Source organism: Aulonocara sp. 'chitande type north' Nkhata Bay, linkage group LG23 (genome assembly GCF_057382095.1).
Source record: "Aulonocara sp. 'chitande type north' Nkhata Bay isolate Kocher_YH1m ecotype deep benthic linkage group LG23, A_spYH_male_GT1.1, whole genome shotgun sequence".
Lineage (NCBI taxonomy): Eukaryota > Metazoa > Chordata > Actinopteri > Cichliformes > Cichlidae > Aulonocara > Aulonocara sp. 'chitande type north' Nkhata Bay.
Genome location: NC_141365.1, coordinates 16666795 through 16687018, shown reverse-complemented (window position 1 = coordinate 16687018; position 20224 = coordinate 16666795). Strand labels below are relative to the sequence as shown.

The 20224-nt window shown below is 37.4% G+C and overlaps 1 protein-coding gene across 1 annotated transcript; it reads right to left on the bottom strand.

Annotated features, from left to right (window-relative positions):
• Nucleotides 1-8146: 8146 nt before the first annotated feature.
• LOC147301475 (uncharacterized) lies at nt 8147-9616 on the bottom strand. Its single transcript, XM_086283476.1, has 2 exons — nt 9207-9616; nt 8147-9105 (listed from the first exon to the last, which is right to left on the bottom strand). Exons 1-2 carry the CDS (start codon nt 9385-9387, stop codon nt 8888-8890), a joined length of 399 nt encoding a protein of 132 aa, XP_086139602.1. The 5' UTR covers nt 9388-9616; the 3' UTR covers nt 8147-8887.
• Between the last annotated feature and the right edge of the window lie 10608 nt (nt 9617-20224).

The following is a 20224-nucleotide window of genomic DNA, read 5'->3' as shown; positions in this document are numbered from 1 at the left end:
TCACCACATCCATTGCAAAGGCTGCTGCACTCAGCTGTGGCCACAGGGTGGTTGGGTCCTGTTGTGGTGGTAACTTGCTAACCAGATGGTGGACACTGGAGGTGAAGGGAGTCATCAGGCTGGAAAATGAGTTCTGTTTGGTTTGGTTAGCATGTGGGACTTTGGAGACAGCTGATATGTACTGAGAGGCCAAGCAGAATGCAACCCAGGCAGTAGCTGAAGCAAAAACTGAGATGTGAAAGGTTTGGGAGTTCAGTGAGGCTCTGGAAAAAGGTTTTCAGACTGCCTCAAAGAAATTCTGGCAAACTGTCAGGCGACTCAGGGGGGAAAGCAGTGCTCTACCTCCTTTTACCCTCTCGAGGATATTTTAGAGTGCATGGGAATTTGCCCAACCACTCTACATGTGTTTTATGGACTTGGAGAAGCCATTTGACCGTGTCCCTCTGAGTAGTCTGTGACAGGTGCTTCAGGACTCTGAGGTGTCTGGCCCATGGCTACAAGCCATTTAGTCATTATGCAACTTTTGCAAGACCTTGGTCTGCATTTCTGGCAATAAGTCAAACTCGTTTCCACTGGGTGTTTGACTCCACCAGGGCTGTCCTTTGTTACAGATTCTGTTAATAATTTTTATGGACAGAATTTCTAGGTGTAGCCATGTGGCAAAAGGCTTTTACATGGGTGGTCTCAGAATCTCGTCTCTGCTTTTTGCAGGTGATGTGGTTCTATTGGCTTCATCGGGTGGTGGCCTCCAGGCCACACTTAAGGCATTAGCAGCTGAGTCTGAAGTGGCAGGAATGAGAATCAGCACCTCCAAGTCTGAGGCTATGGTCCTTAGTCAGAAAAGAGTGGCGTGCCCACTGTGGGTCTGGAACGAGTTGCAGCCTCCAGTGGAGGAGTTTAAGTATCTCAGGGTCTTGTTCACAAGTGAGGTTAGAGGGGAGAATTAGATCGACAGATCAGTGGCCCTCGATAAGTGGAAAAAAATGGATGGATGGATCTGGATTAGCTTGTGATATTTTCATGAAAACACCAATAAGATGTCTATCACTTTTTCTCTTTTAGTTTCTGTAAACATCACACGGCAGACCAGTCCACAATTCAATGCTTTTCAGCATACTTTATTGACTTTATTCCTTACGGTTGCTGTTCACACACACAGCTGCAGCTTTCCAGCCGCCAGCCAATCACACATCACCGCCAACAACAACATCATCCTTCAGGACAGTTCGCTCTTATTGGCAGTGGTGGTGTGGTGTGTCAGCCTCCCTGCAGCCGCGCTATGAACCACGCCCGCCGCAGTTTGATGTGTATTTGTGAAACTATAATGCAAATGTGTAATCTTACTATGCCAATGAGTCCTTCCAAAATTCCTGAATCCAAATATGGATCAACTTCCTCATTATGTTGAACTAGGAACTGCTTTGCTGAGGATGACTTAAATAAGATTATCTCAAACCTCAACTTATGACACTACAACTGTTTGTAGGAGTTGGTTTAAAAAAAACTGGGCTGTGCTCACCACACTCATTGTCGTGGTGCCTGTTTTACAATTTTTTGGTTTGAGTAAATGTTTTAAAGCTGTCATAACAAGAACATTTGTCACGGCTCTGGCAGACAATATGTTTTTCTGCGCATACAGTAAACTTAGCATCAGCAGTTCACACAAACAATTCCAAACCATTCATCAGGCCTACTGGTGTTTCACCAGTGTTTGCTCAATCATTTAGTGGGTTCATGATGCAACACAGTCAGACTACTATAGCAGTTGAGTGAAAAGAATACCACGGAGTTCATAATGCTTGTGGCTAATGCACAGGTGGTGCTTTCAGAAATGTTCAGAGAGATAATTAGACTTTAACAAAGAGGATTGTTGGCAAGTGGGCTAACCTGTTCTTTCGCTGCCCTCCTTTTAATGAAAATGTCTTACAGTTAGGTAAGAACTTAAACCTTTAAGCTTCAAACTGAATCGAAGGTGTCACACCAGTGCTTCTGAAAGTTTTTCTGGTATGTTCATTTTTATGAGCTTAAAAACCCAGAAATACAGATCCCACTCATAGCATCAACACACACTAATTACACTTTACTTTCATTTTACTTTCACTTCATGAATTATAATGCTATTTAACCATGGTCACAGCCCTCCTACAGTGCCTCTATGACCCACCAGGGGGCATAACTGTACAATTCCAGTACTACTGTGCTGGCTGGTGGAAAACACAGGTGAAAAATACTTGATTATTGTTTTCTTTCTAACTTATTTTAATAGAAATTCAAAAAAAATCAAAGGTCAAAAAATGGTTGAAAAAATATAAGCAAATTTTCAAGGAAAACATGGACATTTTTTTAACATCAAAAGCTTCTGCTTTTGTTTACATTTCCTATCTAAGGGCAGAATGTATGTACCAAAATCATTAATTTCACTATTAGGTGTTTTAGCGCCTTTTTATGTATTGCAAAATGGTTGCAGTGGTAAACTCAAGAAATATACAAATGCAGTTTGCAGTCTGATAAAAATGTGTGAAAAGGGTTACCGATTAACTGCTGATTGCGGTCTGTGACATCAGTGGGGTTGTGTTGGGGGTAACTGCAGTTCATCCACCATTTGAAACAAGCTGGTTTTGCTCCCTTCTCTTCCAATTTAAGACAATATAGAAAAATCCGTTACACACATTTCGATGTTAAGAAGATTTATTCTCACTGACATCATACAGAGCCAACAGTATAAAGGACGTCTTATTCTGCGTGTTTAACGCATTCTGAAACCTGAGGTTTTGAGTGACTCATGGGTAGTGACGTCTGATGTTGACATCATTATTTGAAACTCTGACCCTGTTTAGTATGAGCATCCACAATTCTAACAATGTTTACTTAAAATCAGTTCGATTTTATATATATAGTGCCAATTTTACAACAGTTGCCTCACTTTATATTGTAAGGTATAGACCCTCCAATATGAAAATGAAGAATCAGACAGCCCCCTGTGAGCACTAGGTAACAGTGGGAAAGAGAAACTCTGTTTAAACAGGAAGAAACTTCTGGTAAAACCAGGCTTAATGGGGGGCGGCCATCTGCCATGACCAACTGAGGATGAGGAAAAAGAGAAGAAAGCAGAGAGAGGCAGGACAAAATTCACACTGTGGAAGAAAATGATTAACTAAAGATTAAAAGGAGAGTAAAGACACAGACAGTGACAAGAGGTGAGTGAAGCACAAACACTCGGAGCATCATGGGAAGCTCTCTCAATAGCCTAAGTCTATTGCAGCATGGCTAAGGGAGGGTTCAGGGTTTCATTTGGATATGCTTTTCTAACATTATGAACTTAGCATGTATAAAAAATAATAATATTTATCCCAGCACAAAACCCTGCGGAACCCTGTTAAAAAACTTAAATCTATCAGATATAGGGATGGGAATCGAGAACCAGTTCCCAGCATTTGAAGTCCTTGAACTGTCAGTTGGCTTGTCTATCTATCCTGCTTATCTGTTCCACTTGCACTTGTGGTACAGTCAGCTGATTTAGGTTCATAGTGTCATACTCTGCAGTGTGGATGTGAACATTAATCTTATTTTTATTGCACAAAAGGATGAGAGTGTGATGGTAGATTGGAAACGGCATCCAGGGCAGAAACAACTGCTGCAAACACAACTTCAGCTCTTTGCAAGCATCTGCATAGACAGCACGCTAATGCTAAGCTAGCCAAGAACCCAGAGTGACGTAAAAGCTGAGTGAATGCTGACCCCAGTCCAGCTGCCAGATCCTGAACTTAAACAGGTAACAAACTGATGAGCAGTTAAGCTTCATTTCTACCTGTTGCTGATGTTTCTAAAGTAGAATCACTGTAGTTTAAAGTTTCTTTGTACTGGTTTTCATTTTGCTTTGTGCTGTCGGTTTTGTATTCATACCTAAATACTAAGAGAAAGATCAAATGTGTGTCCTCATGAGGACTGGTATTTGGATAAGTGTAGCCTATAGGTTTATATTGTTAACTGTTCATTATGAGGCAATTGCTTTTCAGGTCATTTTACAGTAACATGAAAGCAATGTAACAAGTCAATTGATGAATTACGTTTTGCTGTGAGTAATATTGTAACGTATTGCATTACTTTTAAGAAAAATATTCTGTGTGTTATACATTACTTTTTGAGTAATCACCGCAACAATGACACAGAACAAATAAAAGAAATATCTCGACCTGCACAAACATTTGACCACACAGCATGCAACCGATTTGCACAAATGTGATGTGATATGCTGCTTAGAGATGGTGATGACACTGGAGCCAGTGAGAATGAGTTGAATGAGGTCTACAGGACAAGAACAAAGATACGCTCACTGTCAGAAGCCAACAGAAGATCATTACCTTTACTAGAACTATTTTCTTTGCTATGATGTACTACAGTAAATCTACTTCAAGCATACTTCAACATATGGATGGAGGAAATGAATGTTGTGCCACAGGCTGAGAAGAATATTTATAAAGCAGTTTATTATTTTGTTTTGGACAAAAGCTTATCTAGACATTTCTGAATGCATCAAACTCATTACAATACAAGCAAACAAATCCTAATGTGTGGTCTAAAGCAGGAGAGGAAGAACGATGCAGCTTGCTTTTTTCCAGAGATGTCTCCAGTGTCCCCTGTGGGCTCATTGCTATATCTGTCTCAAAAAGACTTCTGCACCAGTTGAAAGGGAGAAATAACAGAAAACAGTCCAATTCTATGTAATTCAGTTTGAAAAATTAATCTGTCAGGAACATTGTGTGATGATCTGTGATGATCTCATATGGGTTTGTTTACTTTCCAGGTCATCATAAATCACCTCCAATGTTCTACTTTTAGCACTCATTCATATGCATTTGTGCGATGTTCATAATATCGAAATCATACTTTACATGGGACAAAAGTATGAAGGAAGTTACGATCAAGCAGAAAGCATCAACATCAGAAAAGTAACACCAGCATATGAAATCCCCTCTCAGCTGCACAGCATGTGATGCTTTGTGAAACAAGCTGTACTAAATTAGCAAACATCCAAGCCACAGGGAAGGCACAAATACAGCTTTCAGATGACTCACCACAGGAAACAGACAGAAACAGCCTATTGATCCCAGAGGGAGTTGAAACACTGGAAACTTCGGCATTGCACTCAACGTAGTGAGTGCAGTGCAGTTGATAAGGGTCATTGTTAACAACAGGGTCATTCCTATAATTCTTCAGACCATCTGTGGCAAAATGTTTAAAGTTAAATTGCATAATTCTATATTTATGTGCAATAAGTCATCAACAAACATTTTATTCTATACTATTCAGACAAAGATATAAATCTATGTGCTGTTTATCACTTTTGATTGATTGATTGATTGGTAATTTATTTCAACATGTGAACAATATACAAGTACATTTAGAAAAGAAATGAGAGAAAAAAAAATACTATACAAATTACATACAAAAAAACATTCTGATTAATTTACATGTTGAAAGGGAGTGGGAAGAAGTATACACTTATTTAATCCCACCCCTGTCCCATAAATTATCAGTGAATATTTAGTCAGCTTCCTTACTGATATAATTTGTAATAAAAATAGTGAACAGATTTCTGATATACTATATACTATAATATCACATCATGAATTTTTTGTTTGTTTGTTTTTAAATAGAGACATTCACTTAATTTAAATATTTTCCTTTTCTTTATAGATCGAGAAGATCATATTTTTATAACTCTTTTTGAACAGTTTTATGTTTGGACATTGCTTTAATTCCATATTCAGTTTGTTCCATAGTTTCACTCCTTGAACAGAAACACAAAAGCCTTTTCTTGTAGTACGTACCTTCATTGTTTTGAAGTTACAAAAACCCCTTAAATTATAACTTCCTTCTTTCAAAAAAAACATACTCTGAATATTACCTGGCAGTTCTTTATTTTTTGCTTTGAATAGAATTTGTGCTGTTTGGAATTTCACTATATCGTCAATTTTCAATATTTCAGACTGCAAAAATAGTGAGTTTGTATGTTCCCTATAACCTGCATTGTGGATGATTCGAATTGCTTTCTTTTGAAGAGTAAAAAGTGAATGTAATGTGGTTTTATAGTTATTGCCCCAGACCTCTGCACAATAGCTTAAGTATGGTGAAACCAGTGAACAGTAGAGAATATGAAGTGATGTTCTGTCGAATACCTGTTTTGCCTTGTTTAGTACTGCAATGCTTCGTGATACTTTGGAATGAATATATCTTACGTGAGCTCTCCAGTTAAGTTTTTCATCTATTATTACCCCCAGAAATTTATTTTCACTGACTCTTTCAATATCAACACCATTTATTTGAATCTTTGCATTTGTATTTAAACTACTATTTCCAAATAACATAAGTTTAGATTTATTCAAATTTAATGATAATTTGTTTTTATCAAGCCAGAACTTCACTTTACTTATTTCATTAGTCATATCCTCCAATAAATTCTGCAGATCATCACCAGAGCAAAAAATGTTTGTATCGTCAGCAAAGAGAACCATTTTTAATACTTTGGACACTTTACAGATGTCGTTAATGTACAAGTTGAAGAATTTTGGACCCAAAACTGACCCTTGGGGTACACCACAAGCAATGTCCATACATAAGGAGCAACCACCATTTATTTTCACAAACTGCTTTCTGTCACTTAAATAACTCCGGACCCAATCTAAAACTACCCCTCTGACACCATAACGTTCCAGTTTTCTTATTAATATATCATGATCTATAGTGTCAAATGCCTTTGTCAAGTCTATGAATAACCCAGCCACATATTGCTTTTTGTCTATGGAATTTGTGATGTATTCTATTGAATCTAATAGTGCCGATGATGTTGATCTGCTTGATCTGAATCCGTACTGACTCTCAGTGAGTAGTTTATGTTTATCTATAAATTTTTCCAGTCTGTTTTTAAACAGTTTTTCAAGAACTTTTGAGAATTGAGGTAGTAAAGAGACAGGCCTGTAGTTTGTGAAATGGTGTTTGTTTCCAGATTTGTATAGAGGTATAACTTTTGCTATTTTCATTCTGTCTGGAAATCGACCAGTTTGAAATGATAAATTACAGATGTATGTAAATGGTTTTATAATAGCCTCAATGACTCTTTTAACCACTATCATATCAATATCATTACAATCCAAAGATTTGTGATTTTTACATTTTTTGACAATTTCAAGAACTTCATTTTCATCAACGGCTGTGAGAAACATAGAATATGTATCGGGTTTTTCCTGTGCTTTCCCAGGATGAGTGATTGTTCTTGCTAAATTTGGTCCAGCAGTTACAAAGAATTCATTGAGACTATTTGCCACAACATCCATATTGTATTCTTCATGGTCATTACAAATGAAATACTTGGGATAGTTCTTTTGTCCAGTCCCACATTTTATAACACTGTTCAGGATTTCCCATAATCTTTTATTATTATTTCTATTTATATCTAATTGCTTCTTATAGTATTCCTTTTTACTAAATCTAAGTATATTAGTTAACCTATTTTTATATCTTTTGTATCTGATTTCAGCATCTTTAGTTCTCGTTCTTAAGAACTCTCTGTATAGAGCATTTTTCTTTATACATGCATTTTGCAGACCTTTTGTTATCCATGGACAGTCCATATATTTCTGTTTCCTACTATATTGCTTTATTGGACAGTTGGTATTGTACAGTAATGTAAATATTCTAAGGAATTTATTATAAGCACTATTAACGTCCTGTTCCTGATATACTTCACCCCAGTTTTCCTTCAATAAATCTTTTTTAAATGCATTCATTCTTTCTTCTGTTCTTACTCGTCTGTACTCTTTTTTACTGTCCATTTTATTGACCTTGTAATTCCTATCATAGATTGTAAAAATTGGAAGATGGTCACTTATGTCGTTAATCAGGAGTCCACTTACAGTCTTATTTTCAATGTCATTTGCAAAAATGTTGTCTATGAGAGTTGCACAATGTGATGTAATCCTGGTAGGTCTAGTAATTTTAGGGAATAGATTCATACAGTGCATTGTGTTTATAAATTCCTCAGTGGTTTTATGTTTATTTGGGTTTAGCAAATCAATATTGAAGTCTCCACAAATGAAAACTTTTTTGCGAGCTATTTCAATAAATGTTTCTTCTATCCAGTCTTTAATATATAGCAGAATTGAGTAAGAACTCTCATTCGAATAAGTTGTGAATAATAGTAATAACAATAATACTACCTTCAGTAATGTCATGACTGACTTATTAATAAATTCAAATTCTGATTTCAGTAAAAACCTAAATATTATTAGTTAACAGAGATATATTCATTAAATGTGATTAAAAGAAATGTAAGATAAATATAAGATTTACTGTATATCACTGACAGTTTTTCTTCTCATACAAAGAGGAACATATGAATGTGGAAGAGTTCAGGACATCTTTCTAGGAGATAACACGACTCATTGTTGCCTCTAAAATGAGGGATCTAATACAAGCCTAAGCTCCATATATCAGGCTTAAAAGGTACTTCTTAGTAATGTGAAGAACTACATGTATAATTTAATATCTATGAAGACATGTGTAATGGGTTTTTCCCATTCGCATAAACACCGATGGTTAATCATCTTTCAAATACTTTCAGAAGGTACAAAGAATCAGATGCTTTAAATTCACTATATTGCTATGAGACTTACTGAGATTAATGAAAAAGCGAAGGAAGAGTAGTTGAAACATATTCATGATTCAAGTCCAAATGATGAAGATTTACAGCCTCACTGCTGAGATGGGAAAAAACAGTGAAAGGACTTTCTTCCTCTATGATTTCACTGGTGCCATCTCGTTAGATGTGAATTCTGCACAGCCTTTCTGACAAGATGTAGGATTTCAGGTTTATTGCGGTCAAGGTTCTTCACCTGAGCCCTGCAGCCAGCTTCTCCATTGCAGCCTTGCGTTCTTCTGCCTTCTGCTGTGAACGCCGTAGGACATTCCTCAGCTCCTGAAGGTGGTCCAGGGTGCCCACCAGCTCACCTTTCACAGTTTTCATCTGGCTCTCCAGCATCTGCGTGTGATGGAGGGAGTTTCTCCTGTATCGTCTGCTGGAGCGCACCTTTTCCTCCAGGTCCTCCACTGAGGCAAGCAACATAAAACGATGTCACTGACTGCGATCAGCAGCGAGAATGTTTGTAAGTGAAAATATGAAGTTAGAAAGCCTTGTTTGTAACACTCACCCATGTTCTCCTGGTATCCCAAGCTCTTCGAACCAGACTCCGTCTTCTTGTCCAGCAGATTCTTGGTCTGCTGGAGCATCCTCTCCATCTTGACAAGTTCGGCCGCCTTTGTGTCGCTGTCCCGCCGAATTTTCAGCATCTCCTGCTCCTTCTGAGTCAGTTCACTGTGACACTTACTCATGTTGAGGGCTAAAAGTCTAAATGGCAAGACCCAAAACTGAACACAGAAAAAATGAAGACAACTGAACGGCCAGAAACCTTAGCGAAGACAAGACGCAAGGATGATGGCTATAAAACTGTTTTGATCATCCAATGAAGCACTGCTCTTAAAGCCTCTGAAAAGCATAAACTTCTCTTTCTGCTGTGGAAGCACATAAAAGACTGCTTTGTTTGCAGTTTAAAGGCGCTGCTGGTAACATTTGGCTTTTTATAGGCCCAAACCTCAGTACATACCCAGAAGTCATCTGAAAACAGCATCTCTCAGTACACACCGTTACAAACTCCAAGTCATAAGACTGGCTCCAAACAGTCATAAAGAAAAAAATAATAATTTCACAGCCAGTCATTAAAACCCTGCAGTTTTTAATGGGAATAAACAACTGAAACATCTTTCTTTACTAAAGAATAATTGTTGCACTGTTATTAGGTGACAGAAAAAGGCAGTTAATAACATATCATGTAAGCCTAGTGTTTGGTAGTAGGCAGCTTGGTAAAACACCATGAAGAAAGAAGCTCATACAGAAGCTGCAAGTCTTGTTTTATTATTGACTCTAAACATTAGTGTCTATTTAACCTAATTTTTTTTTTGTATTTTGATAATACTTTCATGTCTTTGTCCTGTCTTTCTCCCCTAATCCCCAACCGGTCCCTGAGCCTGGTTCCTGTTAAAATTTCGTTTTTCCTTCCCACTGTCACCAACTTGCTCATAGGGGCTCATATGATTGTATTTTTTCTTTGTATTATTGTACAGTCTTTACCTTAAATATAAAGCACTTTGAGGAAACTGTTGTTGTGATTTGGCGCTATATAAATACAACTGAATTGAACTGAATTGAATTAAATACAAGCTGTCTCCTGATCTTAAAGTCTAGAAGAAACAGGGCAAGTATGTACAGCCCTTGGAAAGGGCTTTCCTTAGAGAGTATATCTTTTTAGACTCTACCTGTAGAGAAAGAAATAGGCTTTTACTTTACATGCAATTCTAAGCATGCACAAACCAAATCAACCAGTCAGTCATAGAACAAATCTCATACACTCCCTTGATTCACCTTCTTTCAATAGCTCTATTAAAAAACCTCATGTTGTATATGAGGCTTCTTGTATAGCATCCTATTTTTGTGAACCCGTGACAGGGCCGTGCTAGTGGTTTCCCAATGTGCCTCGACTCTGTGCTAAATTAGGCTTGCTGTCTTCTGTATTTAATGGAAAGACATAGTTTTAGTATTGATCTTGTCGTCTAATTGTCTGTAGGAAAGTGAATAAGAGGATTTTCCAGATTGTCAGCTGGTAAAAATGTTAGTAAATGGTAATGCTTTGCACGTCTAATCCATAAAGGTGATTGATTTGTTCATTTTACCCATTAAGTTTAAAATACCGACTCTTAAAGCCAGTGTAAAAAAAATAATTTGCAGTTACTGACATTGTATTGGGAGAAAGGAACAGTGTAGGATTAAAGGTAGTGCTACAAACACTACAAGCATCTTTCTCTGGAACCAAGCAGAAATGATCAGTAGCTACTGATTGCAGTGATTAGAAATAAATGCAGGTTACTTCTTAATCAATATAAAATGTAAAATTTGTTTCATCCTGAGCTTTTATTACTTTGCCACATTTCTCTGCATGGATTATCCTACCTCACAAGCTTTCCACGGCTTCTTTTCTCATTTTGTAGTGTGACTTTCTCTAAAGTCAACGATTTCCTCCAGGGTGGCTACATGCATAGATACTAACAAAAGATTTATTTTTAAACACAAACCGTGAGCCTCATGAAACACCAGTGCTGTAATGTACAACCAGCATCTTTTCAGAATTAGGATCAGACGTGCATTTTGATAACAGTGTTTTAATGAATAAATCTCCATTAGATGTGAACTAATCAAACATTGTGACTGGGTTTCAGCTGTGTGCTTGTTTATTTGTTTGTTTTTTCTTCACATTTAACAAGCCTTAATTTATTACCTGTGTGACTCAGTTACAAAGTAATAAAACAAGAGATACCATTGAATGAGTCACATTTATATTTATTATAACAAGAACACATTGCCACTCTGAAAAATATAAACTCTTGGATGTTTTTCAAGTAGAAAAAAAAAAACTTCTTCCCTCAGGCCAACCGAGTTAGACAAGTGACTCATAATAGGTCACTGTGTTAAAATGTCAGTGAATAAGCTGGTGTACTTTGATCAACAATGAACCCTTGTGCTCTTGAAAGCGTTCCAAAAATGCACACAGAATCACAGCCTGCTCAACATTAACATGAACTGGATAAAGGGAAGCAAATGGATGGATAAGCCAGATCTGTCTTTGTGGATTTGCTTTTATATCTGAAAGAGAGACAGAGACAATGTCAGAATTGATCAAATGAGCGCATGGTAATTAGTAATATTCATTTGTATAAAGAACTGTGAACACAGCGAGGACACTTTAAATAATGGTTTTATTAATTAAAATAGAGATATTGTTTATTTACTTTCTAGTTACTGTTTACTTACTACATAGAATCCCATAATTACCCTTCTGCATTTCACAATCTAATTTTAGCCTAGTAATTGTGACTTAATTTGTGACTCTGAACAGAAATGGCCTTTGCTAATCCTGCCATACTTATCCACCTAAATCTGCTCTCAACAATCCCATTTGTTAGAAGTTGCTTCTAAAAAATATCCACATCAGAGACTGAGACATAGAAGGGCCACTGTGTTTCACCACCTCATTTCACATGCAGGCACAACTTGAAAACATTAGTCATCACATTTACATAAAAGTCACTTGCAGTGATGCACACCATCTGTTATGTAATTTTAAGCTATACCAGCATGTTATTATAAATGCTGCTCCAGAAATAATTCCCCATATGGCATGTATAAAATAATCTCAGGAAATTCTCAAACACTTCAAATCACAAAATACTGAATGATTAAACCATCTGGGAGGTTTTATGAAGGGAAGTGTATGGTGGTTTTATTGTAGGTTCAGTGCTTAAATGTACCCAAACACATCCCACGATATGTGCTGAATTTCATTGTGCCGATGAAGATAAACAATTGCAGCCCTTTCATACAATCGGCTTCTTCAGTAGAAGCCCTCTGAGCTTTGGCAAACAGTATATGCATTTAAAGCAGTGGTTCTCAGACTCTCACGTGGGGTCTGAAGGCACGGACAACAAAGCAAAAAACATGGATTAAAAATAGGCTGATCTGGCAGGGAGCACTCCTACTGTTTAGTGTAATTGTATTGCAAGAATGACAGATTAAGATACTCTATATTGAAGCCTCCACCTCTAATAATACATTTGCCTAACATGAAAAAGATCCCTGGTTTGAGAGCAGGAGGAGAACGGGTCAAAAGCTTGTGTACTCCTAGTGCTGATCCCAAGCCCAGGTAAATCAGAGGGTTGCATCAGGAGATGCATCCAGTGTAAAATCTGTGCCAAATCAAACATGTAGATTCACCTGCTGTGGCGACCCCTTAGAAAATAAGGCACCAGCTGAAAGTAGTTATTTGTGTTATTAACATATCAAAGTTTCACATTCATACAAGGATGGAGAAGATGGAGTCGAAGGAAGAAAAAGAAGAAGATTTATGGATGCTGTGATGGAGGACACGGAGAGAGTTTGTGTGTCAGAAGAGGATGTTATTATTGAGATGGAGGCCGATGATTCACTGTTGGGATCCTTGCTGGTGTAGCTGCTGCGTGTTACTTATTACTTAATTATTTATTTATTTTTTAAATATAGTAAATGCTGTTTAACTTACACCATGAAGTGATACATTGAATGCATGAATATGATTTATGAATGGAAGCAAAAAAGAGTGCTAAGCTTGTTTGTTTAAATTCACCCCAAGCTTTCGTTTACTCTTGGTGATAAAAATTTCTATATGTGGGTTGGAAAAAGTTTAAATACCACTGAAAGGCAGAGAGAGTTTCAGAAATAAAGATGGGCAAAGGTTCACCAATCTACAAAAAACTGCATGTCAAGTTATGGAATAATTTCAGAATAATATTGCTCAGTGTAAAAATTCAAACCTTTTTTAATATGTCATTCATGTTATCATCGAAAAGAAATATCTATGGATTTCTCCACAGATCTCGAGAAATCTCTGTGTGGAAAAAATTAGGCCAGAAATCAGTATTGAATTCCTGTGATTTTCAGGCCATCAGGTGGCATGGCATTAAAACAGGCATAATTATATTGTATTTATTGCACATTTGAAAAGACACCATTAATCCTGTAAAGTACATATGGGTTTTATAGCAACATATGCTTCCATGTCTTTCTCGGGGAAGTCCTTGCATTTTTCGCCAGTTCATTGCTAATCTGTTACAGTACAACAGCATGGCTTTGTAGTGGAAGAGTCCAGGTGCTAAATGGTCTACCTGCAGTCCAGATCTTGTAGCCTCATGCAGTTCATATGTTTCACATCAGAATGGAACAACATTTCTCTCCCAAAAGTTCAGCAGCTGGTGTCTTCAGTTCCCATATTTTTTTACCTACTATGAGAATTTGACATGGAAATCTCATATTGAACATATTAGAAAGAAAATGGTCAAAAGTATTTATATTCTGGGTAGTATAAGAGATTTATTAAATTATAAAACAATGCGTATTTTATATTTTTCTTTGTTTTTTTCATATATCAACTATTGTGTTGAAGTTTGGGGGAATACATATGAGAATACCATAAAACCTTTAAACCTATTACAGAAGAAAGTTATACGAATAATTCATAATGTTAAATATAGAGAACATACAAACAAATTATTTATAGAATCAAAATTATTAAAATTAGGAGATTTAGTGAAATTACGGACATTATTAATTATGTTTAAGGCTAAAAATAATATTTTGCCTTTTAAGTTACAAAGAGTATTTTTGATGTGTTCAAGGGGAGAAGAGAATAGAAGGAAATTTTATTTTAAACATCAGTTAGCCAGGACTACACAAAGATTAATGAGCACAACGGTTAGGGGTATAAGACTGTGGAATTCACTTCATTATAATTTAAAGAATTGTATAAATCTACAATGTTTTAAAAAGTGTTATATGTTTAAAACGATAACTCAGTATGAAGAATGCGAATGAATGTGATGTTGGTTTGGGATTCGACCGGAGAGAAATGTCAATATTAGTTTGTTCCTGATTTTTGGTGCCCATCGGTGATATAAGTTCGATGGTAGATAGGGGGCAGGGTTTAATAAGAATATTTTCTTCTTCCTGCTCCTTTTCACACATGGTTGTTGTGTTTTGTTGATAGAAGATGTGGTTGTTTTGTTTGATTTGTAGTACCAAGTGTGAAATAAATAAAAAAAAAAAAAAAAAAATGAAATGAAATGAAATTGCAAACCACTCTGTTTTTATTTATAGTTTACAGTGTCACAAAATTTTTGTAACTGGAGTTAAAGAATAACTTAAGGCTTAACTCATTGTATTTGTTCTAAATATCATAAGGTCTAATAAAAGGGGAAAAGAAATATCTTTTAAATGCTATAACAATACTAAAACAGCTTGGTATAGAAGTAGGGCATATTTTGTATGTTGATTGTAATGGGAGAACAAGTCTCCCAGAGCATCAATGTATCTCATTCAACTATAGGATCTTCTTTCTTTTTTAAAATCTTTTAAATCAAGAACAACTTCCTCCCCTCCTCCATATAAATCATATCAAAAGTTCAGAATTGGATAGGTTGTGTTTGTGCCACTGAAAAACAGTTAAGTTTTGATTAGAGAGCTTTATATTTTTTTCTAAAAAGTGTAACTCAAATAAATAATAATAGAAAATAGCATAGGTCTGTCTACGCTGGCGTCTCTTCCCAGTTGCAAAACCTTTAAAGTCAGGCGACCAGCCTTGAACAACAGCCCAAGAAAGAGCAGCAGAGCACATACAGTGGGGCAAAAAAGTATTTAGTCAGCCACTGATTGTGCAAGTTCCCCCACCTAAAATGATGACAGAGGTCAGTAATTTGCACCAGAGGTACACTTCAACTGTGAGAGACAGAATGTGAAAAAAAAATCCATGAATCCACATGGTAGGATTTGTAAAGAATTTATTCGTAAATCAGGGTGGAAAATAAGTATTTGGTCAATAACAAAAATACAACTCAATACTTTGTAACATAACCTTTGTTGGCAATAACAGAGGTCAAACGTTTACTATAGGTCTTTACCAGGTTTGCACACACAGTAGCTGGTATTTTGGCCCATTTCTCCAAGCAGATCTTCTCGAGAGCAGTGATGTTTTGGGGCTGTCGCCGAGCAACACGGACTTTCAACTCCCGCCACAGATTTTCTATGGGGTTGAGGTCTGGAGACTGGCTAGGCCACTCCAGGACTTTCAAATGCTTCTTACGGAGCCACTCCTTTGTTGCCCGGGCGGTGTGTTTTGGATCATTGTCATGTTGGAAGACCCAGCCTCGTTTCATCTTCAAAGTTCTCACTGATGGAAGGAGGTTTTGGCTCAAAATCTCACGATACATGGTCCCATTCATTCTGTCCTTAACACGGATCAGTCGTCCTGTCCCCTTGGCAGAAAAACAGCCCCATAGCATGATGTTTCCACCCCCATGCTTCACAGTAGGTATGGTGTTCTTGGGATGCAACTCAGTATTCTTCGTCCTCCAAACTTCAGACGGGCCTGGACATGCACTGGCTTCAGCAGCGGGACACGTCTGGCACTGCGGGATTTGATTCCCTGCCGTTGTAGTGTGTTACTGATGGTGACCTTTGTTACTTTGGTCCCAGCTCTCTGCAGGTCATTCACCAGGTCCCCCCGTGTGGTTCTGGGATCTTTGCTCACCGTTCTCATGGTCATTTTGACCCCACGGGATGAGATCTTGTGTGGAGCCCCAGATCGAGGGAGATTATCAGTGGTCTTGTATGTCTTCCATTTTCTGATGATTGCTCCCACAGTTGATTTTTTCACACCAAGCTGCTTGCCTATTGTAGATTCACTCTTCCCAGTCTGGTGCAGGTCTACAATACTTTTCCTGGTGTCCTTCGAAAGCTCTTTGGTCTTGGCCATGGCGGAGTTTGGAGTCTGACTGTTTGAGGCTGTGGACAGGTGTCTTTTATACAGATGATGAGTTCAAACAGGTGCCATTCATACAGGTAACGAGTGGGGGACAGAAAAGCTTCTTACAGAAGACGTTACAGGTCTGTGAGAGCCAGAGATTTTCCTTGTTTGAGGTGACCAAATACTTATTTTCCACCCTAATTTACGAATAAATTCTTTACAAATCCTACCATGTGGATTCATGGATTTTTTTTTCACATTCTCTCTCTCACAGTTGAAGTGTACCTCTGGTGCAAATTACTGACCTCTGTCATCATTTTAAGTGGGGGAACTTGCACAATCGGTGGCTGACTAAATACTTTTTTGCCCCACTGTACTTTGATTTTTCGCTACCAAACAGAAAACCAAATTGAGCCCATGAGAGAGAAGATAAGACATTACATTAATATTATGGTGTACATCAAAAGGCTGAGATTGCAGTTATTTTTCATTTTTGTGCCCAGTAAACTGCACAGTTGCAGAAACATTGATTTTATTAACAATTTTATTAACATTTGAAGCACAGCACTGAATGGGAATCTTTAATGCTACAGCAGTCTTAGTCATTATGTCCTTTTGTTGGACAAATCTGGAAACCACATTACACACATCTAGAAAAGTCGAAATAAACTGTCTATCTAATGTCTAAATATGTTGTTACATATATTTCTGTGATCATTACATACAATCACAGAAATATAGGAGTATTAAGAGCAGTCTGTTGTTATGGATGAGGATGCTTGTGCTTCACCTGCTAACGTGCTGGATAACTAAACGACCACTACGTTTTGATTTATTTTTTTTAAATGAATAGTATTTTCATACACCCATTATCTCCTGCTAATGGTGGTAGCAGACAAAGAAGAGTATTGCAGATGTTGTTCTCCCCAGCAACAATTTCAAGTTCTTCCTGGGGGGGAATCCTCACATTCCCAGGCCAGATGAGTTATAACATATCTCCAGCAGACTATAGGACTACATTGGCATCTCCTGCCAACCTTTAAAGTAAGGCAACCGGTCTTCAACCACCTCAACAGGCTCTTTTTGACAGGGAGAAGCAGCGGTTCTACTCCGAGCACATTCTTAATTGTTCACCTTTCATTGTTTTACATGCTCTAATTCATTTCAGCTCTTTGTATGTTATAACTTTGCTGCCGTCCATTTCTGGCTAATGGACCAACAGCCCAAGCAAAAGTAGCCCACAGGCTGGTTGTATCACATACTTTGAACTCTGCCTCCATCTGGCAACAGACAATCTCTGCATGTAGACGAGCAGTCCTTGGCTACCTATAGTCCACGCTGATGAAGCAAATTGAAGTCCAGGAGAGATAAGTACACTTTTACACTACATTAACATTATGGTGTACTTTAAATAGACAGAGATTTCGGTAATGGTTCATTTTTGTGCCCAGTAAACTGCACAGTTACAGAAAAACATGTTTTATTAACATTTTAACACCAGCACTGAATGGGAGTCATTAAACACTAAAACAGTCTTTCATTGGTCAAACCTGGAAACCACATTACATAAACATTTTAGCAATCCATCTGCTCGGCAACACTTCTTCTTTCATGAAAAACAATCACAGAAATATAAGACGGCTGTCTGTTTTGATGGATGATAATACCTGTGCTGGACCTGCTAATGTGCCATATAACTGAGTGCCCATTACCTTTTGCTGGTGCACTCTCTTGAGATCCAGACTTACTGTATCTCTTTATTAGATACCAGAAACAGAACTCTCATCTCAAAGCAAAATACAGTAAAGAGGAATCTTTGTAATCTTAGGACATAAAGAGATCCACTACACCTGTTGAAATACACCATTAAAAGAAAATGCAGGTATGTGCCAAAACCTCTTAAAATATACATCAAATCAGGAATGTTTTTATACATGATCCTACTCTGGCATTATAGCTGAATGCTTTTGGTTCTCCACTTTCCTCTGCTGATACAAGCTCCCTCTGAGCTCTGAGATTTATCCTTAAGGAACATCACCAGGGAACTGTCTCTTTCTCCAGGGAAACTGTGAAAGTCTGCCAGGAATTACCCTGCTTTTGTGCACTGTGTGTTTCTGTTGTTTTTACCCAATAAATGATTAAAATTCTCCCCTGAAGCTCCTGATTTTTTTTTTCAGGACCTGCGATAACTTGTATAGGTCATCTTCTTTTCAAGGTAAGTGGTAAGAGACGCTTAGAGCAGAGGCTCCAGACGTCCATTCCAACACAAACACATGAAAGTATCACTGATAATTCAACAATAAAATAGTTTCATGTTGTGGCCATCACATGGTGTTTTCCAGAGTGATCAGGATAATGCTTTCTTAGGTTTATTATTTTCAACACATTTATAGATTTATTCCAACCCATTCCCAAAGCGTAAAATGCAGATGACTTGTCTGTATTTTACGCGTTGGGATGAGAACGCGTTGTCCATCCACAACCAGTGTTGGGAAGGTTACTTTTAAAATGTATTCCACTACAGATTACAGAATACATGCCCCAAAACATATTTTGTAACGTATTCCGTTATGTTACTCAATGAGAGTAAGGTATTCTGAATACTTTGGATTACATAATACATTATCATTCTTTTTACAACTACATGAATGTACTATTGCTGTGTGATTTATTACTATTACTGAAGGATACTCGCCATACCAATACCAACTAGATCTTTAAATATTAATCCAAAATGAGTAACAATAGGGTGGACATTAGGTAAGGCTGCACTTTTTGCAGTAATCTCGTATAGAAAACTGTTCCGCGCGTATATAAAACAGCAGCTCTATTAAAGGGACCTCTGGTTAATAGGTCGGGTTCCGTGTCGGGCTCGTGGCCAAAAACTAGCTTTACTTTGTTGTCTTGGTCAACTTTGTTAACGAGAGACAGAGAGAGGCGTTGAAAGGCTGCTCCAACGGAACTTATGGTTTCTGAGAAAAACACGAACACAGTGTACAGCTGAGTCTTAATAGCTTACTTACAACTGGGCTACAATGCCCATAAGGCTACATTCTATAAATGGGCCGCGAGATTGAGACCGAGGCATTAGAGCCTCTTAATGCGTGTTTTGTTTGGGTTTCCACCAGCGTGGAATTACCAAAAATAGAGAGGGCATAGCCTAACATATGAAACAAGAAAAGACCGCTGTATTCTGAATACCACCATTTTAAACGGTAACTGTAAAGGAATACAGTTACTCATATTTTGTATTTTAAATACGTAACGCGAGTACATGTATTCCGTTACTCCCCAACACTGTCCACTACACAAGGTTAGTCATTAAAATACTCCGTGGTTTGGATTGATTGCTATGAAAATGTCGTGATCTTAAACTTAAAGTTAACACTTTCTGAAGGTTTCTAAAAACTTTGCTTGAAAACATGCTGCACATAAATTGCACAAGAGGCTGGAAATTGGTCAGTTTTAGGGTTCAGAACTCTAATTTAAAGAAAAGAGACACAAAGCATTACAACCAGTAAAATAAAAGATGACGACCTCAATCAATACAGTAGAGAACTGGAAACAGAAATAGGGTTGATATGTCGTCACTTGTTTTTGTTTTTACTTTAAATGGGACCACAATTTACAAAGTCAAAACCATTCCGTATTGACTATGACTTAAAGAATACTTCAGCTTCACCTTTCAGATTTGGAAGCGACATACGTCCTTCTTTTATATACAGTCTATGACTTACACAATATTTTCCCACTTGCAGGAATCATTTGGTTTATCTTCATTTCCATGT

Excerpts from the sequence above, each read along its gene's own strand:
- LOC147301475 (XM_086283476.1), bottom strand. The coding sequence starts at position 9,387 with ATGAGTAAGTGTCACAGTGAACTGACTCAGAAGGAGCAGGAGATGCTG. Across the intron at positions 9,106-9,206 it reads GGGATACCAGGAGAACATGG|TGGAGGACCTGGAGGAAAAG; the intron begins GTGAGTGTTACA and ends TGCTTGCCTCAG.